General features: G+C 36.5%; 1 protein-coding gene across 1 annotated transcript in view; it reads left to right on the top strand.

Moving 5' to 3' along the window:
- Positions 1–716: 716 nt before the first annotated feature.
- LOC143860034 (uncharacterized) overlaps positions 717–20,355 on the top strand; it is a 47,111-nt gene continuing 27,472 nt past the window's right edge. Inside the window, exons 1-4 of the mRNA XM_077370542.1 lie at positions 717–855; positions 1,586–1,609; positions 7,205–7,310; positions 7,465–7,533. Of these exons, the coding sequence (XP_077226657.1) occupies positions 851–855; positions 1,586–1,609; positions 7,205–7,310; positions 7,465–7,533 (204 nt within the window). The 5' untranslated portion in view covers positions 717–850. The remainder of the gene's footprint in view (positions 856–1,585; positions 1,610–7,204; positions 7,311–7,464; positions 7,534–20,355) is intronic.

Below are 20,355 nucleotides of genomic sequence, written 5' to 3'. Positions count from 1 at the left end.
GGTACGCCGGCGTAATTAATGGGTAAGCCGGCGTTAAATAATGGGGTAAGCCGGCGTTAATAATGAGGACCAAAAGAGAAGGGAAACGATTCTAAGCCAAAACAGAAGTAAGAAAAGATAACGCTGCTCACTAAAGTATTCAATAACGTTAGCGTTCCAAAAAGTTTAAGTTTTCTAACACGTGTCAAGTATCCATCCGTCTCTAGTTATTTCCGACGGCCTATATAGAAAAGAACTCAAGGTTCTTTCGGGTCAAATACCCTTTCAAACGAACCAAAAGAATTCTCGTAAAGTGTGCCAATTTAATAGGCAGTAATGAAAAAAAGAGGACTTTGTCGATGTCAGAAGCGTATCAAGGTTATTGTTTTAAAAGAAGCCCACAATCCGTAATTACTCTAAACATTAGCCCACTTTTTTTGTACTTTTCTCGGAGACGAATATATTCCATTGTGGAAAAGCGACTCGGTGATGTGAAAGATTCCACGTGGTTTCTAATTAAATGAAGGGAAACATCGGGGTTGATATTTTCACCCCCTGTAGTACGCATTCGCCCATCTGATCACCTGATTTGACTTCAAATAAGTGGGGCGAATGCGTACCGGAGAGGGGGTGAAAATATCATCTCCCAATATAGTGGCATCTCTCTTTATTTTAGTTGAATTTCGCGACTTCAGATATTTGTCTCCGTTTCGCTTCGGAAAGCGAAATAAACAGTGAGTAAAATATCTCCTTCGGTCCATCTATTTATTTTGCACTAGATTAAAGATCTCTCTCTCTCTCTCTCTCTCTCTCTCTGTTCTTCTCCGCAACGCAACCACTCTTCTTCTCAGATTCCTCTCGGTCTTGGTTTATGAGGTAATCGATCCCATCTTTCTATTTACTGATATCTCAGGTCACGATTTCTTCTTCTTGCGGGTCTTCATAAAAAAAAAAGGAATAAAAGGCGGCGTTTTTAGGGTTTTTTCCCTGGGCCACCCCCTTGGTTTCTTTGTATGCCCGAGAGATCCCTTTTTACCTAATTTTGCTTGGATCTGCACTCTTTCTTTTTGTTAAATTCCATGTTTTATGTTTCCTTTTTTTTATTAAAGAGATATTTCCCCCTTTTTCTATGTTGCTTTGTTGCTTCGAAGTCAGTTGGGATGTTCGAGTGTTTTCTGATTCGTTTTGATCGGTTCCTTTTGGCCCTGTTTGGTTTGCAAGAGTTTTCTGGAAAACTTTGGAAAAGAAAAACTTTTTCAAAATTTCATGATCTTCCAATGTTTGATTACTTGTGAAAAAATGTATCTTGAATGACTATAGTTAGGGTTTTATTTACGAGGACCTTTAATTTATAGGGATATCCCTAAAATTTATCACTTCCTTCTAAATTGTTGAAAAAAAATTTCCTAGGAAAACACTTTCCTCAAGAAATGTTTTTCCTGCGATCCAAACTAGGCCTTTGTGTATTATCTATCCTTTATCATGATTGGGTAATTTAGGATGGAAATTTTTGGTACTTTGTTGCATTTGAACTTGGAATTTATTATTCTTTAAGAATATATTGACCCTTTTAAAATTTTTGTTTTTATTTTGTGTTTGTATGCAGCTCAAAGGAGAGACCCACTCTTGGGTATGTTTTTTTTTCCTCGCTTCATTCGATTCGTTGTTATTTTATATATATATATATATAGAGGAAAATGATTGTGAGCTTGAAGCTCATATAGCTTATATGAGCTTGAGGGCCCAAACACATGGGTCCCACATTTTTTGTGGTGACCCAAACCATTCATTTGCAAGGCCCCATCATAGATAGGGTGTGTACCAAAAACCAGCTCCATTGGATCATCCTATCCCCTCAAAAAGCGGAGGGCAAAAATGGGCAGATTTGTGGCAAACGGTGTCTGTCCATTTTGCCCTCCAGTTTTGGATGGGTTAGGATGATCCTATGGAGCCGATTTTTTGTACACACCCTATCTATGTAAGGGCCTTTCAAATGAATGCTTTGGATCATCCTAACAATGTGGGCCCACATGTGTTTGGGCCCTCAAGCTCATATAAGCTTTATGAGCTTCAAGCTCACAATCATTTTCCTCATATATATATATATATATATATATATATATATATATATATGCTATCTGATTGATGCACTATTTTGTTATACAATTAGTTGCACCACCAGTAGTTTTCTCTTTTACTAGTGGTTACTTTCATTGGGTGATAATTTGTGGTATATTTTATTGAGATGTCAATGCTTTGGAAGTCTGGCTTGGTTTGACTTTTAGCTGGTGGATACTATTTATGCTAATTTTGATTTTTTTTTTTTTTTGACTTTTTTTATGCCCGTGTTCCTACCGTTTGAAATTGTTACACTTTTCCATATTTCTTCAAAATCTGGGTAGCCAAATTTTAGTTTTTTTTTCCGTGGCTAAACACTTCTGTTTAGTTGAAGTTTTTTATCTGCAGAAAGGGATGTGTATGTTTCTGCCTAGTTAACATGTTCAACATGTTATCCTTGCTTATCATTTTTGCCAACATGATTCACTAAGCTGTAAAAAAGTCTTCGTGGTTACAGAAAGTGTTGCTTGGTCTTATATTTTGATTTCATTGCCGAGTTGATACATGCTAGGTACCATTGTGATTATGTAGTTTCTAGCTACCCTGATGTCTGCTTATTTTCCTGATATTGCTCAACACAAAAGTGTATTTATAATTCCAATTGGAGCTTTAACCCATGGTTGTCCATTTGCTTTTGATCTGTTTCTTTAAAGAACACACACAGGGAAGTGGCAGTAGCACCCACACATTAGGGAATGGTTGTTTATCCACATTTGCAGCCAGATAGACAATGAAATGTCAGTACCTAGTAATTACGATATTGATGTGCCCATTCTGCCATATCATTCTCATTCTTGGCCTCAAATCATACCCATATTATTCCCTCTGCAGAATTGTGGCTTACTGCCTATTTATAGGTGTATATTCTTGTTGTTTATGAGATCTTGAATGTATGGTAATAGAAGAAAGAAAACTATGTATTAGCAAATATTGTAATAGGCGTCTGAATATATTTACATGTACAATATTTTGATATGGTTTGGAAAAGGTACAGAGCTATATGCGTATCCACAAATGGGATTGTGGAGGCCTTAGCCTTTTTCAGGACAAGATAGTTTGTGGATGGAAATCCAAGAGGTGGCTTACTTATGAGAAAAAATAAGTCCCCTTGCCTATCAACGAGAAAAGAGTGTCTGTGAACTCTTTATGCCTTAGTGACTTTTGATTTTTATCTTTAACTTATCTGGCACTGTCTTGGGCTTTAGGGGTCTGGGTTTGGAGGTGTGAGAACTCTTCATGCCTTTTTGAGTTTTGATTTTAATCTTTAACTTATTAGACAATGTCTTGGGCTTTTTGGGAGGGACAGTTTGATACCTAACAGCAATGATGGCGAACCATTTTTATTTTGGACGGGCTCTACACTTGCATTATGTTATTGGGAATAGTGTAAACTGTAAGCTGGAAGGGACTCCTAAGTCTAAGTCCTAACTAGGTCTGGCTGGCTCCCTATCCATATACACGAAAAGATTGCTTGAACCTTGCCTTTGATGGTTTATTTTTATCTTTAACTTATCTGGCACTGTCTTGGGCTTTAGGGGTCTGGGGGTTGGAGGTGTGAGAACTCTTCATGCCTTTGTGAGTTTTGATTTTAATCTTTAACTTATCTGGCACTGTCTTGGGCTTTTTGGGAGGGACAGTTTGATACCTAACAGCAATGATGGCGAACCATTTTTCTTTTGGACGTGATGGAGGGGCTCTACACTTGCATTATGTTATTAGGAATATTGTAAACTGGAAGGGACTCCTAAGTCTAAGTCGTAACTAGGTCTGGCTGGCTCCCTATCCTTATGCACAAAAGATTGCTTGAACCTTGCCTTTGATGGAGTAGTGAAGGCTTTTCTATATCCATTGGGCTTTGATGAATTATTCTTGATTAGTATAGTTATAGTCAGATTGTTTTGGTCTTTGCAGGGCAGTGGCGTGGTCCTTATTGTGGTATAGCGTGTGGATGTGCTCCTGGTTTCTTTTCTTCTATGATCTATGGACATAGACTCACAAGTCGAGTCTTGACATGGATACAAGGTGTCTGACACCGCAACCACTAAAAATCTAGAAGCTGAGACACGTCCGCACACTCACATACATATAAAATTACTGAATACTAATCAGAATTTATGACCAGATAAAAGTGATATTCATTTAACAAACTAATATATCTTAGGATTAAGCAACGAAAAGTCTAAAACAAACAAGAGGTAACGAGACTCCAATCTGCAACGATAATCGGAGAACATTAGGATACAATGAAAATAACATTGGAAGAAAAGTTTGTTTTGGGTTTTAGGTTTAGGGGAAGGGGATTATATCACATATTAATTAAAGAAGAGTTAATAATAAATGCGGTAAGCATAAGTGTAAGCCCAAGGGTTCCCATGTGTTCAACCATTTACCTTACCTTCTTGTTTTGATGCTAGCAAACCCAAATTGATTAGCATTTATGGACTAATGTGTTGCTTCGAGGTGTTGTGTTCTATACAGGAATTTGATACGTCATATCGCCATTACACAACTCATCCAACACATGGCTTGCGGATCCACACACACAACGATAAAAGAGCTTGCATTCACAGAGAAGACATCATCATTGGAGGATGTTCAAGTCAAGAAGCTTGAGATGAAGATCCCACAAGTTCTTAGCAAGTGTCAAGAAGAAGCTTGGAGATGAACCAACATGGTGACACCTCATGTACCTCTCAACATGTCTTGAAGATTGGAGTGAGTCACAAGAGCCAAGTCAAGTTCAAGATGTTTACTCGCAAGTCAAAAAAGTCCAAGAAAGTGCCAAGGAGCGAAGGCATTCCAAGAAGACTCAATGATATACTTTTTAGAATGTATTTAGAGTCCTCTTGATTTTATGTTAATTGCACTTTCAAAAGGTTTTCAAATAGTTTTCATACTTAACTTTTTATATCTTTGAAAACCATACACACATCCAAAAATGTGTTTAAAAACCTAGGACTAAAGCCCAAAGACCATGGCCCAAAGCCCCTGATTTTTATACGTTAAAAAGGAATTTTATATAGGGCCGGTCACATCCAGAGTTTCCCGGGCGACCGTGGAAGCAAGGCTGAAAATCCAGCACTTGGCTTCAAATAGCGGGCCGGTCGGGTAATCCGGGCGACCGCGAAAATGGTTATGTTGAAACAGAACCATTCCAGCATGGTTTGGGCCGGCGACCCCATGGGCCGGTCGACCCCGGATAGGTTTTTGAGCGAAATTTTTAATCAAACAGGTAGCCCTCGCCGGGCGACCGCCATGGGCCGGTCGACCGCGACGGTAAGAAATTTGAAAATAAAAAAAGAGAGCCCGATAAGGGTGGGCGACCGCCGTAGCTCGGTCGACCGCGCCGGTCTGGCAAACTAGCCGTTAGGGCTTGACTTTTTCAACATAGTTTTTTACTGTTTTGCCCCCAAACGGTCATATTTTCAAATACACTATATATACACTGTCAAAACTTATCTAACAAAGCTTTTGAACATTTTTGAAAGATTAAATCCTATCCTTTTGAGCTAAAACCTTGATATCAAAAGTTTAACCTCTTTGAACTTGTATTTTTACATTCTATCAAGAGGAACTCCATAGGCTTTACTTTTGTATATTTCCTTGGAGTGTTTGTGAGCTTAAGTATTTGTAACCCCCCTATCAAGAGGCAAAGAGAGTTTTCATTTTTAGTTCTTTATTGTATTGAGGGTCTTGGATTTGGCCCGGTAACAAAGGTGAATCCGGTGTAAGAGGGAGTGTCCCCTTGCAAGGCTTCGTGTAGAAAGAGTGTGTTCCCTTTGGAGATTGGAGAAGGTGGAGTACGGCTTGGAGATTCGCCATTGAAGAATCTCACCTTTAGTGGAGCACCCAAGGAGGTAAACTTGGAAGAGTGGAGTAGGTCTTGTGATAGACCGAACAACTATAAAAGTTGTGTGTTCCTTGTGGCGTGGCTTCTTTCTTCTCCTTTCCTTTGCACATTGATGATTTGGTAAACTCTAACCTTTACTTGTATTTATGTTTTATTGAACAAGGGTTAGGGCATATAAAAGTTAAAGTAACATCTAAACCCTAGCTTTCACTATCTTGCTTATTTGAACAAGGACTAGATTAATTAGTGCTTAATTAGCAAATTAATCTTAATAATCCTCTTAATTATGCCAAGAATTTTTAAATAACCAATTCACCCCCACTCTTGGGTTGCCACACTTGCATTTCAATAAGTTTCAATTACGAAACACTATTTCACTCTTGACACAATACAAAAATGTGTCGAGGCACACATATTAAGCTTTGACATTGCTAGCAGTATGTTTACAAGTGTCGAATGGAGTGTCGATACATGTCGACATGTGTGTTGGTCTCAAGATGCATATCACATATTAATTAAAAAAGAGTTAATAATAAATAAGGTAAACATGTTTGTTGGTGTCAAGACGCATGTCAACAATAAATTCAAAGTGTCGACTAAATCATAGATATTTTTATTCCTTTGCTGAGGAAAGATTGTTGTACGGAAGCGATTTTTTGAATATGATCTATTGGACTATGGAGGGAGCTGCTCCTAGGTGGAGGTTAGCAGCTGCATGCTTGTTTGCTATTTTCACTTGCTTTTGTTGGTGGCTTTTTTTTTGCTTCTCACATATCTACCTGACACAATTTATTTGCTATGGACTGGTTGGCTACATATTGGAAGTGTTGTAGTTGAACTTCTAGTTTTTTGTGCCAGTTTCTTTGGGCTAGTTATGTGGTCTTTTTGGCTCTTTCTGGTGTTATTAAATGTATTTTCTTTTATAACTGTTGAGTAGAGGAAAATCTTCAAGTCATCGGTCGAATGCAGATTACTTCATTTTATTCTATTGTGACAGAAACTGCTAGTTGACATGCTGCATAGTGTTATTGCAATAGCTTTTCTCATGGTTTGTCTGATATTTATATGCTGAATGATTACTATATATTATCAATTGAATATACCTGTGACGCTCTTTTGGTTGAAAACAGTATGTAGGATTATGGATGGATAGATAAATATCTTCTACGGTTGCACTGTGTAGCTATATGCTTTTAGTTTTTGCTTTTTTTTCCATCATCAAAGCAGTATTTATTTACTTATATTCTGTTTATTCAGTGGCACGCGGATTAAGACCCGCAAACGGAATATAGCAGCTCCTTTGGACCCTGCAACGTTTGCAGATGCAGTGGTTCAAATTTACTTGGACAATTCTGGTGATCTGGTAAGTTTTCTTCTCATATTTTGGTAACTTTCAGTTATTATTTGCTTAGCAATCTGCTGGTGCATCATTGACATTTTGGGGAAAAATCAAGTCTATCTTCCGCATTTGAGTTATTTTTATAACCTGAAATATCCTGATGAATTTGCCATATTAGGAACTTGTTGCCAAGAGCATCGAATCTTCGGATCTTAACTTCTCAAGATATGGTGATTCCTTTTTCGAGGTAAGCACATCCAATCCTTTCTTCATTGTTCAATTTTATTTCTCTTGCATTTGCAATATTTATCACCATCTTCTCCGTGAGCCTGAACTTGTAAATTCACATGTTATGTGTGGACTGTTGGTTCCCTTTTTGTTTCATTTCTGACATACTTTGCTGATGTGTAATGTATAGATCATGATTTTCATTTGTTTGTGGAAGGGCTAATGCAGTGCTGACATATTGTTAAGAAGAACTTGGTAATTCTGACCTATCACGTCAACAGCTTCACTTCTTGGGTTCAAAATGAGAATAATCACGGGTTGAAATTTGAAAGACAGCTATTGAAGCATTTCAGACCTATTATCTGTATCAACAAATTTTAGCACTCCAATCAATGGTATTTATTGGTTTCTATACATCCCAATAAGTCCGTGTCATGCAAAATAACGGCTTTCGTTTGCGTCACCGTTGCATTTTGATTTTGTTTTTTATTTCTTTCTTTTGAACTAGTATATTAAGGAAACTCCAATGAGGCATTCAACCAAGGAAAGAGAAAAATGACAAAAAAAAGGAAAAAAGAAAAGGGAGAAGGTTTATGACAGAATTGAGTAGTGCTTAGGCCAATGGACTCCAGAGATAAAGGGATATGGCATTAAATAGAGAAAATGGATACATTGGTCCATCTCTTTTTCTATCCTTTTCAATGGCTTCCAATTTGGCTTCTTTTATCCCTCTAGAAGTCTCAGGCAGGGTGACCTAATTATCTCCTTTTCTATTCGACCTTGCTGCGAAAAATATAGGAAATATTATAGGAAAAGCTGCTGAGACTGTTCTTCCAAATGTTCTTGAAGCTTGGCTGAGTGTTGTGGTTGTGATCCCACTTCCACTGTGTTGACAATAGTCTTATTCTGGAGTTTTTTATTCAGGTTGTTCCAGATCAGCCCTATTCTAGGGTCATTTTAGTCCATTCTTGAATTTTGGCAATTGCAGGGCCATCTGGTTGTCTACAAAAGACTCCAATGTTTATAGAAAATCCTATTCTCGTCCTGCATCTGGATAATTTATATGGAAAGAGATGATCACATCTTTAATAAAAAAATCTAAAAGTCTTGGCCATCTAATTAACACAATTACTGTGCAAGTTTTCTAGTATGCCTGTAAAACTAAACATTCTCAGAAGTTAAGCTTCAAGATATCTGACAGGATCTCAATTTCTAATGGTTACTTTCTTCCTCCCCTGCCTCATGACTCTCGGGCCACACCCCCTGGCGTGGGTGTCTTAAGCTTAACTTCATTTTTTGAATGATAAAGTGAGCATTATCAATGGGGTCGAAGTTCAGAGTGGGTGTCTTCTTGGATTCTGATAATAATTTGATTCTTGTCTATGTAGGCTCCTTGATGTAGCTCATGCTATGGATTGGGAGATTATGACTCGTGGCTATGTGGTTGGGATTAAATCTTTTGAAGTAAAGAAATTATCAAAATCTTTGAATTAAGGAGATACAAGTTAGCAAATTTTCTGGGTACTTATAATGATCTAAGAAATGTGCATGAAATGCCCTATTTGTAGGTGTTTTTGGCGGTGGGGTTTCATTGTTGCCTCCCTTTTAGTATGGGGTTTGCCCTCTTTTGTTTTTAATTAAATCTTACATTTAAATATAGGAAAAAAAAACTATAACTCTCTCATCGCATGCCAAATGGCGGCGGGGTTTCATAGTTGCTTCCCTTTTGTTTGGGTTTTGCCTCTTTTGTTTTTTATTTAAATTTACATTTTTTTAAAAAAGGAAAAAAACTATAACTCTGGCATCGCATGCCAAATGACTACATTTCTGTATGTAGTGCCATTTCTTTTTGGTAGCTAAGCTGGGATCAAATCTCTTTCCTCAAGGTTGACGGCCAAAGCCTTGACCATTGTGCTAGAGGCTCAATCCCTAGTAGTTCCATATTCATTTTTTCCACATTAGCCATTGTAGCCCTCCAAGCAAGGATATTTGCTTCCTCTTACATTCCAATAGGACCGTGCCATGCAACATAATGACTTTCATTTACAATGTAGTTACCTTTTTTTTCAATAAGCAATTTATTTAAAAATGGAAAACCAAAACTGACATACAACTGAGGAAAGAGAAAAAAAGAACAAAAAGAATGAGAGAAGAAGAAAAAAGGAGAAACACAACTAGATCTCAGGCATCATATGCCAAATGACTACATCTCTACAACTAGTGACATATTTTTCAAGTTTAACCATGACCTTTTGTTTTCTTCTTCGTAAACATTTGGCTGTCTGCATGCTATTCTTTTTTGCATGCAAGTGCAATCTGGAGTGAAGTGAAGCATGGATAATCACAATTGGGTGTTAAAGTTCATTTTTTCAGGAAAGCATGTTAGCAAGCTTAGTTCATTTTTGGGAATTTTCTGTTATGTCCATTTTTTGCAATTATGCTTTGCCCTTTTGCTCACAATATCAATACATTTAAATCTTAACAAGCATTTAGTGCATTGCGTGCATTTAAAATATTGTACTTGTGATCGATTTACAAGAAATTCTATGACGTTACGTACTACTACATAATAGGCAAATGAAGTTCTAACACATTTAATGGCGTTTCCTTCGTACTTTTAAGTTCATGCTTCCACTGCCATTTTCCGATTTGTATATGTTATACATTGGTTGATATGCATCGATCTTTAGGCAATTTGATATTATGGACACTCTATGAATGTCTAGCTAGATTGCACCGGTATTATGTGCGTATTATAGTGTTTAAAAATGCGGATATGACGCGGAGCACAGCCAAGAAAAATCCTTGCAGACTTGGCATGGATGCGGCCAAGAACGCGGTTGACGCGATCATAACTTATGAGAGTCAAAGGAGTTTTTATTGACTCTGTAAATCACACCAAGAATTAGGAGTCTTGTACACTTGCATCCTTGTGGATAGAAACACTAATTGTATGAGGAAACAACTGCGAATGCCAGACGTTAAAACTTCCCTTTTGTTGACAATATCTCTCCATCCTTTAGATCTAGAGGTACTACCGTCAACACCCAGCTCTCTAAATCCACTCTATACTTCCTCTCTATATTCTCTCTCAACAATTACTTCTTCTCCACTTTGAATCTCTTGATCCACTTCCCAAGCAAAGGCATTGGTTATGCTCTGGGCTCCTACTCTTCAAGAAACCTTACTTCCAGGATTTGCAAACCACCTTCCAATCAACAAGGTGGTATTTTTGTGCTTCTTCCCTATCATTCAACGTGAAGTTCGGGACGGAGTCTATCTTGTTGATCACACTGGCTGGGCACTGTAAAGAGATGAAAAACAGATTGACAAATTAATCAAGAAGGATTTAATCAGCGTGATTTTATCCTAAGAGAAAGGTCAGCCTTCTTCCAATCCAGGACAACAACTTACATTCAAATCTTCTGATGATTGCGTCCAAAGGGACTTGGCTGGGCGGCCCATGCAGAGAGGCAAACTAAGATGGAAGGTCATCAATTCCATAGCTAATAGTGTGGGCAAATCAGTGTAGATCATCCTCGGAAACCAGACACCCATAAACACCATCTTGAGGAAGCTGATGCGTTGTCTTGATGTTGCTTCGCAGAACTTAAAAAAACCTTCGTGTTGTTCCCTTGGGCTATAAATGACTTGTAATAAATTGAAGTGTCTTCACATATTGTACGTGGGAGATCTTGAGCTCCAACTCATCCACTCTAAAACCCTCAAGAGGTATGGATTCTGTTGTTATGGTGAATATGAACGAGGAGAGAGGGTCTCCTTGCCAAGGGGCACACAGTCCCCTGAATCAACCTTTGTGGAACCTATTGACCAAAACTGAGTTTCGAGCCACGAAGTAGCAACATCTCATCCAATCTCTCTATATAATACCAAACGCAATGCGATTGAACATTTAATCAAGGAAGTCCCAATCCACATGATCATAGGCGTAGGCATTCTACATGTCAATCTTGCGTAGAATCCCCTACCACTCTTAGTCTTAGCATGAGAGTCGATGCATTTCTTAGCGACAAAGGTAATTGTAACAACCTGATTCCATAACCAAGGTCGCTACCAGCAAAAGAATGAGAAAAGCCTTTTCACATAGTTTTTTTTTTAAAAACAATAGTTTGATTAAAGAAACTAAAGAAAAATCATTTTTATTCCAAATATCAATTATCTCTTACACTTGAATTGAATAAAAATGAAAATAAAATCTACAATTACTAAAAACAACTGAAACATCTAAACTTCTAAAGTAGAAATAACCAACTAAGGGACTTAACTATGTCGTCATGCTCAAAACTACTACGAATGCTCTCCTATCCTGAATGTTGCTTAAATTCATATATCCGCGAAAGCACTATCAGGTTCCTCTTCTATCATATCACCTATGAAATCTGGCCGGGGAAACTAAGTTAGCAGCATTGTCATTTGACTGAAAAGTGTAATAAAAGTACAACATAGATAATTGCATTTGAAAGATAGAATTTCTCATGACTTACACTTAATGAAGATGAACAATAGAAAGAATAACAACCTATGAAGATGCCAAATTATAGATACGATAACACGATGAGGAGTCCAATAAAAGATATGCATCAACATAGCATAAGCTACCTAGGTATCTAGAATTACAATGATAATCATATCATCTCAGTAGGTCATAGGGTTCACTAGCTCCTTATAATTATATACACGATGGGAATCCTCACGTACCCGTCAATAGGTAGCCACACTTAGTTCTATAACCTTCTCGTACTTTAGTACGAGGGCAATACAAAATATCGTGTGTATAGATTACGTCATAAAATAAAAAGTCCTACCACACAAATTTTATGGGAATAATCATTGAATTCATTGGTATAAGTAAAATGTAGCATACGCATGAGCAATAGAGGTGAGACGTGAATAACATAAGAAATATAATCCTCAAAACAATATCATAGTTATAGCTAAGATTACAATTTTCAGTCATTATTTGCCTTTGATTCCTCGAGTGCAACGAATAGTGAAAAAATATAACTCTAAGGTTCAACCAGGAAGAAACTTGTAATATTTCATGACAAAGGGCATAAATTATTTATTCTAATATTATATATTCTTCTTTAGTTTTATTTGTTAAATATACTTATTTAAGAGGGAGTATTATTATTATAAAAAATGTCGTTACCAAAGGCTCGTGGGTTTTCAAAGTGAAAAAGTGGAGGGAATTTATTAAAGTGTTCAAAGGCTTCGTAGTTATTTAAGTTCTTTGTTGCTAAATTAAGGGTGCCTTAAAGGAATGATAATGACAACCATATTTTGATATTTGCACTCTACATCTTTTATTATTTTAGGAGCTGCCAAAAGATGTTACAATTCCTGAAAGAAAGAGGTTTGTATGCTAAATAAAAGACAAGGGAAGTTAGTGCACTTATCTAAAACTGGTAGTGCAAGTACAATAGTTTTTGTTGAGGGGTGTGCAATTATTAAAACATGGTAGTGTCAACATAGGCAGTGTGCAATTATCAAAGTGTTCCACGCCTTTTTATTAGTTGGGACACCCAGGGCAAGTGTACGTGGCAATCAACCCCATTTAATCCTTCTGACGTGAAGTACATCAGCCCTTCTGCAGTCATTGATACACTGCTGCTGGGTGTTCCTAGTAATCAAAAGGGGCGGATATATCACTTCCCTTAAGAAGCCTTTGAACACTTTGATAAATTCCCTTTACTTTTACACTTTGAAAGTCCACGAGCCATTTTGGTAATAATATTTTTTTTATAATAATAACACTCCCACTTAAACAAGTATAATTAACTAAAACTAAAGAAGCATAGATAATATTAGAATAAATAATTTATGCCCTTTATCATGAAATATTACAGGTTTCTTCCTAGTTGATCCTTAGAGCTATATTTTTTCACTTTTCGTTGCACCCGAGGAATCAAAGGTAAGCGATGACTGAAACTTGTAATTTTAGCTATAACTATGATATTGTTTTGAGGATTGTATTTCTTATGTTGTTTACGTCTCACCTCTATTGCTAATGCATATGCTACATTTTACTTATACCATTGAATTCAATGATTATTCCCGTAAAAAATCGTGTGGTAGGACTTTTTATTTTAGGCCATAATCTATATATACGATGTTTTGTATTGGCCTCGTACTAAAGTACGAGAAGGTCATAGAACTACGCGTGACTATCAATCGACGGGTATGTGAGGATTCCCATCGTGTATATAATTATGAAGAGCTAGTGGACCCATATGACTTACTGAGATGATATGATTCCCATCGTACTTCTAGATCCCTAGGTAGCTTATGCTATGTTGAGACATATCTTTCATAGGACTCCTCATCGTGTTATCGTATATATAATTTGGCATCTTCATAGGTTATTCTTTCTATTGTCCCTCTTCATTAAGTGAGTTTTGAGAAATTTTATCTTTCAAATGCAATTATCTGTGTTGTACTTTTATTACACTTTTCGGTCAAATGATCTTGCTGCTAACTTAGTTTCCCCTAACAGATTTCATAGGTGATATGATAGAGGAGGAACCTGATAGCACTTTCACAAAAGAACAAATTTAGGCAACATTTGGGATGAGAGCATTCGTAGTAGTTTGGGGCATGACGACATAGGCACATTCTCTAGTTGGTTATTTATGCTTTAGTAGTTTAGATGTTTCAGTTGCTTTTAATAATTGTGGATTTTATTTTTATTTTTATTCAATTCAAGTGTAATAGACAGTTGATATTTGGAATAAGAATGCTTTTCCTTTAGTTTCTTTAATCAGATTATTGTTTTTTTTTTTTAAATTATGTGATTTTGGATTTTCTCATTCTTTTGCTGTTAGCGACGTTGGTTATGGAACCGGATCATTACAGTAATAAAAGAGGCACATGTGTCATTTTTTAATGTTTGCATTTTTTTTCATTTTTTATGCATCCTCTTTTCTTTGATGTTTGATATATGATAACCCTTTAAAAGCAATCCTATCGAATCTTTGTTTTATTTCACGTCACTATTTGAAATATCCAAGAGTAGGGATGTTCATTCGGTTATAACTGAACCGATCGAAATAACCAATCCAATTTCGGTTACCTAGATTAAGCATTCGAAACCGAATTTTCTAAAAACCGAAAGAAACAAAACTAAATGAACATTTCGGTTGGTTCGGTTAAAACCGAATAGTGAACACCCCCAGTCAAAAGCATTCCTCTTGCTTCTCGAGTCTCGGCTCTCCTCTCTCTCGTGCGATGATAAATTGATGATTAGACATTTAGACTATAGTCTATTAGTCTATACAGGCCCCACACATAATTATAAAAAAGGGCGATGATAAATTGATAATTCGCACCCCCTGTAGGATATTTCGCACCCACTTGTTTTTCTCGTTCGGTTAAACCGAATTTTATTTTACGAAACCCGAAACCGAAACCGAAAACCGCAAGTTGTAGAATTAGGAACCGAAACTGAACCGATTCTCAGCATAACCGAACTGAAATAACCAAACCAATTCGGTTCGGTCTGTTATTTCGGTTATAACCGAATAATGAACACCCTTATTGTAACGACCCGGTTTCCATGACCGAATCGCTACAAGCAACACCTGTCAAAATACTCATATTTTTTTAAAACCATATATGAAAATTAAATAGCCATAGCTCTTATTCCAATATCAAGAATGTCACCTTACAATAACTTGAACTAAAAATCAATTTACTCAATTAAGTGAAGTCTCAAACTAGCCAATTTAAAATAAATTCAAAGTATTGACGAAGGGTATCGTCTTCCTTAAGCACCCTCATTAGAATTCTCTAGTCCTGGGGAGAAAATTGGGTCAGCAGGATGATAGAAACTGAACCAGTATAAGAATTCAATTTAAAACAACATATCAAGATCTATATTATAGATAAGACAATTGAAATTTTTCAAAATAATATTTTACCAAAATCTTCTGCAACTGAATAGAAAAATCATTTAAGATAATCAAATGTACTAATAACTGAAAGAGAATAATTCAATGACATTAGGATCAATTATAAATCTACCACATTCTTATCATAACAATTTTATTTAAACCCAGGGCACTCCAGCTCCCACTAGCTTGTTGCCCTTGCCGACACGGTCGACTCCGCGTGGACTTATTACGTTAGATCATACCGCCTAGGGACTCTTGGTCTCCGTAGGATTCCGACATCAACTAGGAGGTGCGCGGTTCCCCCAAGTTGTATACCTTTGTTTACGGGGATAACTCAATGGTTTCCCATCACCCTTTCCCATTTCCTCTTTGGATATTTCTTACGTTTCCATACGACTTCCAAGTTATTTCATGTGATAAAAACAATTAAACTGATAATTCCTTATTAGAAATCAGATTCATTTCCAACATGTAATACAAGAGACAAAATTTCATTCCTCATAGAATAGTTTAGAAAACCATAAAAATTTAGATACTTCACCATTCTTGTTGCATGAATTGAAAGCCATACGAGCAAAGTTAGCTATCACCTGCCTTAATCTTACAAACGCAGTAGGATGAGATGGCTCCTGTTTAGAGAGTAGAGTGCAACGATCCTGAAGTCACATAGTTGAGTGTAGAGAATGGTAGTTTAGACTAGGTTCAAGTTGCTAAAAATTTGTACACTAATTAATCTTGATCCTGTCCCGTAGTGGGACTTACGCATACACCATATTGCTGCCTTGTTCGAGCAAACCGTCACACTCAAAAACACTAATAGCTGCCTTGTTTAAAGGCATAAAACTCGTACATCAAAACATCATATTGCTGGCAGTATTGGGCGTAAAAACACCCATACTGAGACACTATACTGCTGTCCCGTTTTGGGACGGAAAGTACATATGTGAAAACATTAAGTTGCTGTCCCGTTTTGGGACGAAAAATACATACGCGAAAATATTAAGTTGCTGTCCCGTTTTGGGACGGAGAATACATACGTGAAAATATTAAGTTGTTGTCCCGTTTTGGGACGGAAAACACATATGAGAAAACATTAAGTTGCTGTCCCGTTTTGGGACGGAAAATACATACAAAACAACGCTTAATTTGGTCCATTTTGGGACCAACAATAACACACAAAAGCAGTGTTAAATCTGATCCGTTTTGGGACCTATAGAACATACATTAACAGGGTATAAATCTGGTCCGTTTTGAGACCTATAAAACATCATACATTGACAGGGTATAAATCTGGTCCGTTTTGGGACCTATAAAACATACATTGACAGGGTATAAATCTGGTTCGTTTTGGGACCTATAAAACATACATTGACAGGGTATAAATCTGGACCGTTTTGAGACCTATAAAACATACATTAACAGGGTATAAATCTGGACCGTTTTGGGACCTATAAAACATACATTGACAGGGTATAAATCTGGATCGTTTTGAGACTTATAAAACATACATTGACAGGGTATATATCTGGTCCGTTTTGGGACCAAGAAAACACTATAAGACAAAGAAAGAAATAAGGGTACTTACTTGGATGGATCAAGGTATAAAGAGAATCAAGAGTAAAGCTCTTCTTCTTCTCTCTCTCACTTGGGCGTCCAGAAATTTGGATGTGGGAGAGAGCCCAAGTTTCTTATATTCTTCTCTTCATTGTTGTGGTTTTATATAAAAGAGAGTGAAAGAGATATGGTAGTTGCTCAATCAAATCCCTTGATTTCCCAATGACTACTATGTAATATAGGCAATATATAAAAGAGAGTGAAAGAGATATGGTAGTTGCTCACAATCAAATCCCTTGATTTCCCAATGACTACTATTGTTGGGATTTGATTGCTCATTTTCCAAAAATTTTACAAGATCTTATCTTTTAAGAAATCTCCTAAAATTTTGAGATTTTGAATTTTACATAAGTAAGTCTATCATACCAAAAGAGGAGTACAAGATTCCTTTTAAAGTGGAAATCAAATCTCCAAAAAGAAAAAAGAAACTTTCCCTTCCAACATTCTTAACTTATTTATCATACAATCATTGTTACTTACCGTAATTATATATATATATAGTAGTTTTGACTTTTGAAATGCTATTACTAATTAAAAGCAAAGTATACAATATTCAATGGATCATTGAGAAGTTTTTTAGGTGGACCCACACCATGTGCACGTTTTTCCATACAAGGAAAAACGTGGGTTTCTTCCCTCCACTTTTAATACAAAAATTTTTCCACCTTTTAAGTGATATTTTCCACGGAAATTATTTTTTTACAAGACTTATTTTCTTCTCTCAATTAGAGAATTTAGATATAACTTTCAATAGCCATAGATTCTAAGATCTATGGATCCAAGCAAATCGAAGGGAAAAGAGTGATTAAAATTTAAGATCAAGGGTTGATCAACGATGGATCGTTGATCCCCACCCTTGAAAATAGATCCACTGATCCAAAGGCCCAAATCTTAGGGTTTTGAAAGAGAAGATAATCACAGTCATTACACTTATCCAAGAGAATGTATCAGAGGGTCCAAGGGGTATTCCTTATTCTTATGGGAAGGAGGAGTGCAAAAATCTTGGAAAGAAGTATTTGAATCAAAAGCCAAAGTAGCATTTGGAATTTTCAACATTAAAATTAGGAACATGGGTCTTTTGAAAAATTGCCTATGGAAGTCCTCAAAAGAAAAAAAGTGCCTTGGGAAAAGATTATTGGGGACAATTCTATTGTACGTTGGTGTGGATGGGACTTTAGGAACCCTACTTTCGGAAGGATTTGGAATACGAGAGTCTATTTGGTCTCTTTATGGAGTCCTTTAAATCGATAATTAGGCTCTTTTTTTTCAGTGGTCGTGAGGGTGCGTGGGAGTGGATTGGGTTTGGGAAGATATCTGGTTGTGTGAGTTGTGTATAAGCTACACCTTTTCGACTCTATACTTGATACTGGTAGAGGTCAATATAAACAAATTCTATGAGTTGGGCCTTATGTATGTTTAGTCACTAGTTTTTAGTAGAATCCTTGGATAGGAAGAGCATACCTTTCCCTTAGGCTCTGTTCACTTCTTTTCCCTGGTGTTGTTTTCCCTGGAAAACAACCTTTTTTTTCCCTGACAAGATAGAATTTCTGTGTTCACTTCTTTTCCAGGGAAAACTATTATCAGATGTGGAATTTCTTATTTAAAAGCTAAAAATGACGTGGAAATTGACTTTTTCCTTGTTACTTGAGATTTGCTTTCCGATTAAATATATCGGAAAGAGGCTTTCCAGGGAAAACGAAGCCTTTTCTTCTGGATTCCTTTTCCTTCTGCCATGTGACCTGGAAAGGAAAGGAAAACGAAATCCTTTCCTTTCCTTTCCGGGGAAAAGAAGTGAACAGAGCCTTAGGCTCCGTTTGGTTGCCAGTAAAATTTTTGTCCTAGGAAGTTTTAGTAAAATTTTCGTCCCATCCCATGTTTGGTTGCTTTTTAGCACTAGAATTTTTTTAATCCCACTCTTGTAATGATTGCTTGTGTGGTGAAGATAAATATGTGTGACATGCTAAAAAAAAAAGTTCTTTCCGTAGTAAACGCATTCTTGGTAAACAGGAATATTTAATGATGGATCACCTTTCCCTACATAGTGAGGGTACTTATAAGATTTTGGGTGTGGGTGCGTGCGTGGGGGGGATTTTAACATATTTTGAGATTGCATGTTTTTGTTACAACTTGTGGTGTATGTATGTCAAAACTGGAAAGTCTTGGTGCCAAAAGGAAACATACTATGGAAGAGGATGCCCAATGCACCATTTATCTTAATTCGTAATTGAGTGTTTTTTTTTTTGGAGGGGGCGGGGGGGTGTTAATCAGTTGGAATATTAATAACAATTATCACATAATTTAATTATATGAATTACATGTGAAATGCAGTGCATGTATTATGTATAAATATTTGCATGAATATGTGAAATCTGGTATATTTAATTATCATACATGCGCGAAAATGCGTGCCACTAGGTGTTTGATGTTATTAAACCATTCTGGATGGGTTTTTGTAATTCTGTGATGGTTTTTGATTTTGTAGAGCTTCTTGTAGCACTTCCTGAAGTGTCATCTTAAATGTCTATCATTTGCATATGTTTCCACCTGTTTCCATTATTTTACAATATTTCTACTGAAATTTTCATCCGAAACTGACATTTTTCCATTTCCGTCATGGCCGAAATGTGTATTGAAACTTGAAACCTTGAAGTACAAATTCTAATCGGGAGGATTTGAGAGTTGTATGTATTTTTTTTAGTTGGCAAGCTGGGATTGAACTTTGACGTCAAAGGTTGAAGAACGAATCCTTACCAATTGAGCTAGAGGCTCAACCAAAAAGTTTTCAATTTCGGTTTTGGTTTTGGCAACATGGAAACGGAAACATTTTGCTTCGGTTGGTAATTGTGGTGGAAATCTTGTAAAAGCACAGAAATTTATGAAACTTGTGGTGAGGATTCGGATTCAGGTGTCGTGATTCAACATGGATTCAAGGTGTTGGATTCGGCAAACCCCAAAAAGTAGGATTTATGGTTTCGATAATTTTTATTAAATAAAATAATCAATAAATTTTAAATATTTAAATTTATATATATGAAAAATTTGAGGGTAGAGGGTTGGTGCGTAGGGCTCTTCATTCGGTTATTAATTGAACCGATTTGACCGAACAAGACTAACCGAAAAAATTCGGTTATCTAAATCTGTAAACCGAAACCGAATAAATATTTCTGTTGTTCGGTTAAAACCGAATAATGAACACCCTAAATAATTTTCTTACGTCAAATCCAAGGGAACCTTTCTCTCGATCTAATCCCACTATAATAAACCAACGGTCAGATCTGTTCTAATTCATTTTAACAATTTAAAGATTAGAAGAA

Source organism: Tasmannia lanceolata, unplaced genomic scaffold (genome assembly GCF_043159265.1).
Source record: "Tasmannia lanceolata isolate RefF3 unplaced genomic scaffold, GAP_Taslan_0.1 ptg000037l, whole genome shotgun sequence".
Classification (NCBI taxonomy): Eukaryota; Viridiplantae; Streptophyta; class Magnoliopsida; order Canellales; family Winteraceae; genus Tasmannia; species Tasmannia lanceolata.
This window is presented reverse-complemented; position numbering and strand designations above follow the sequence as displayed.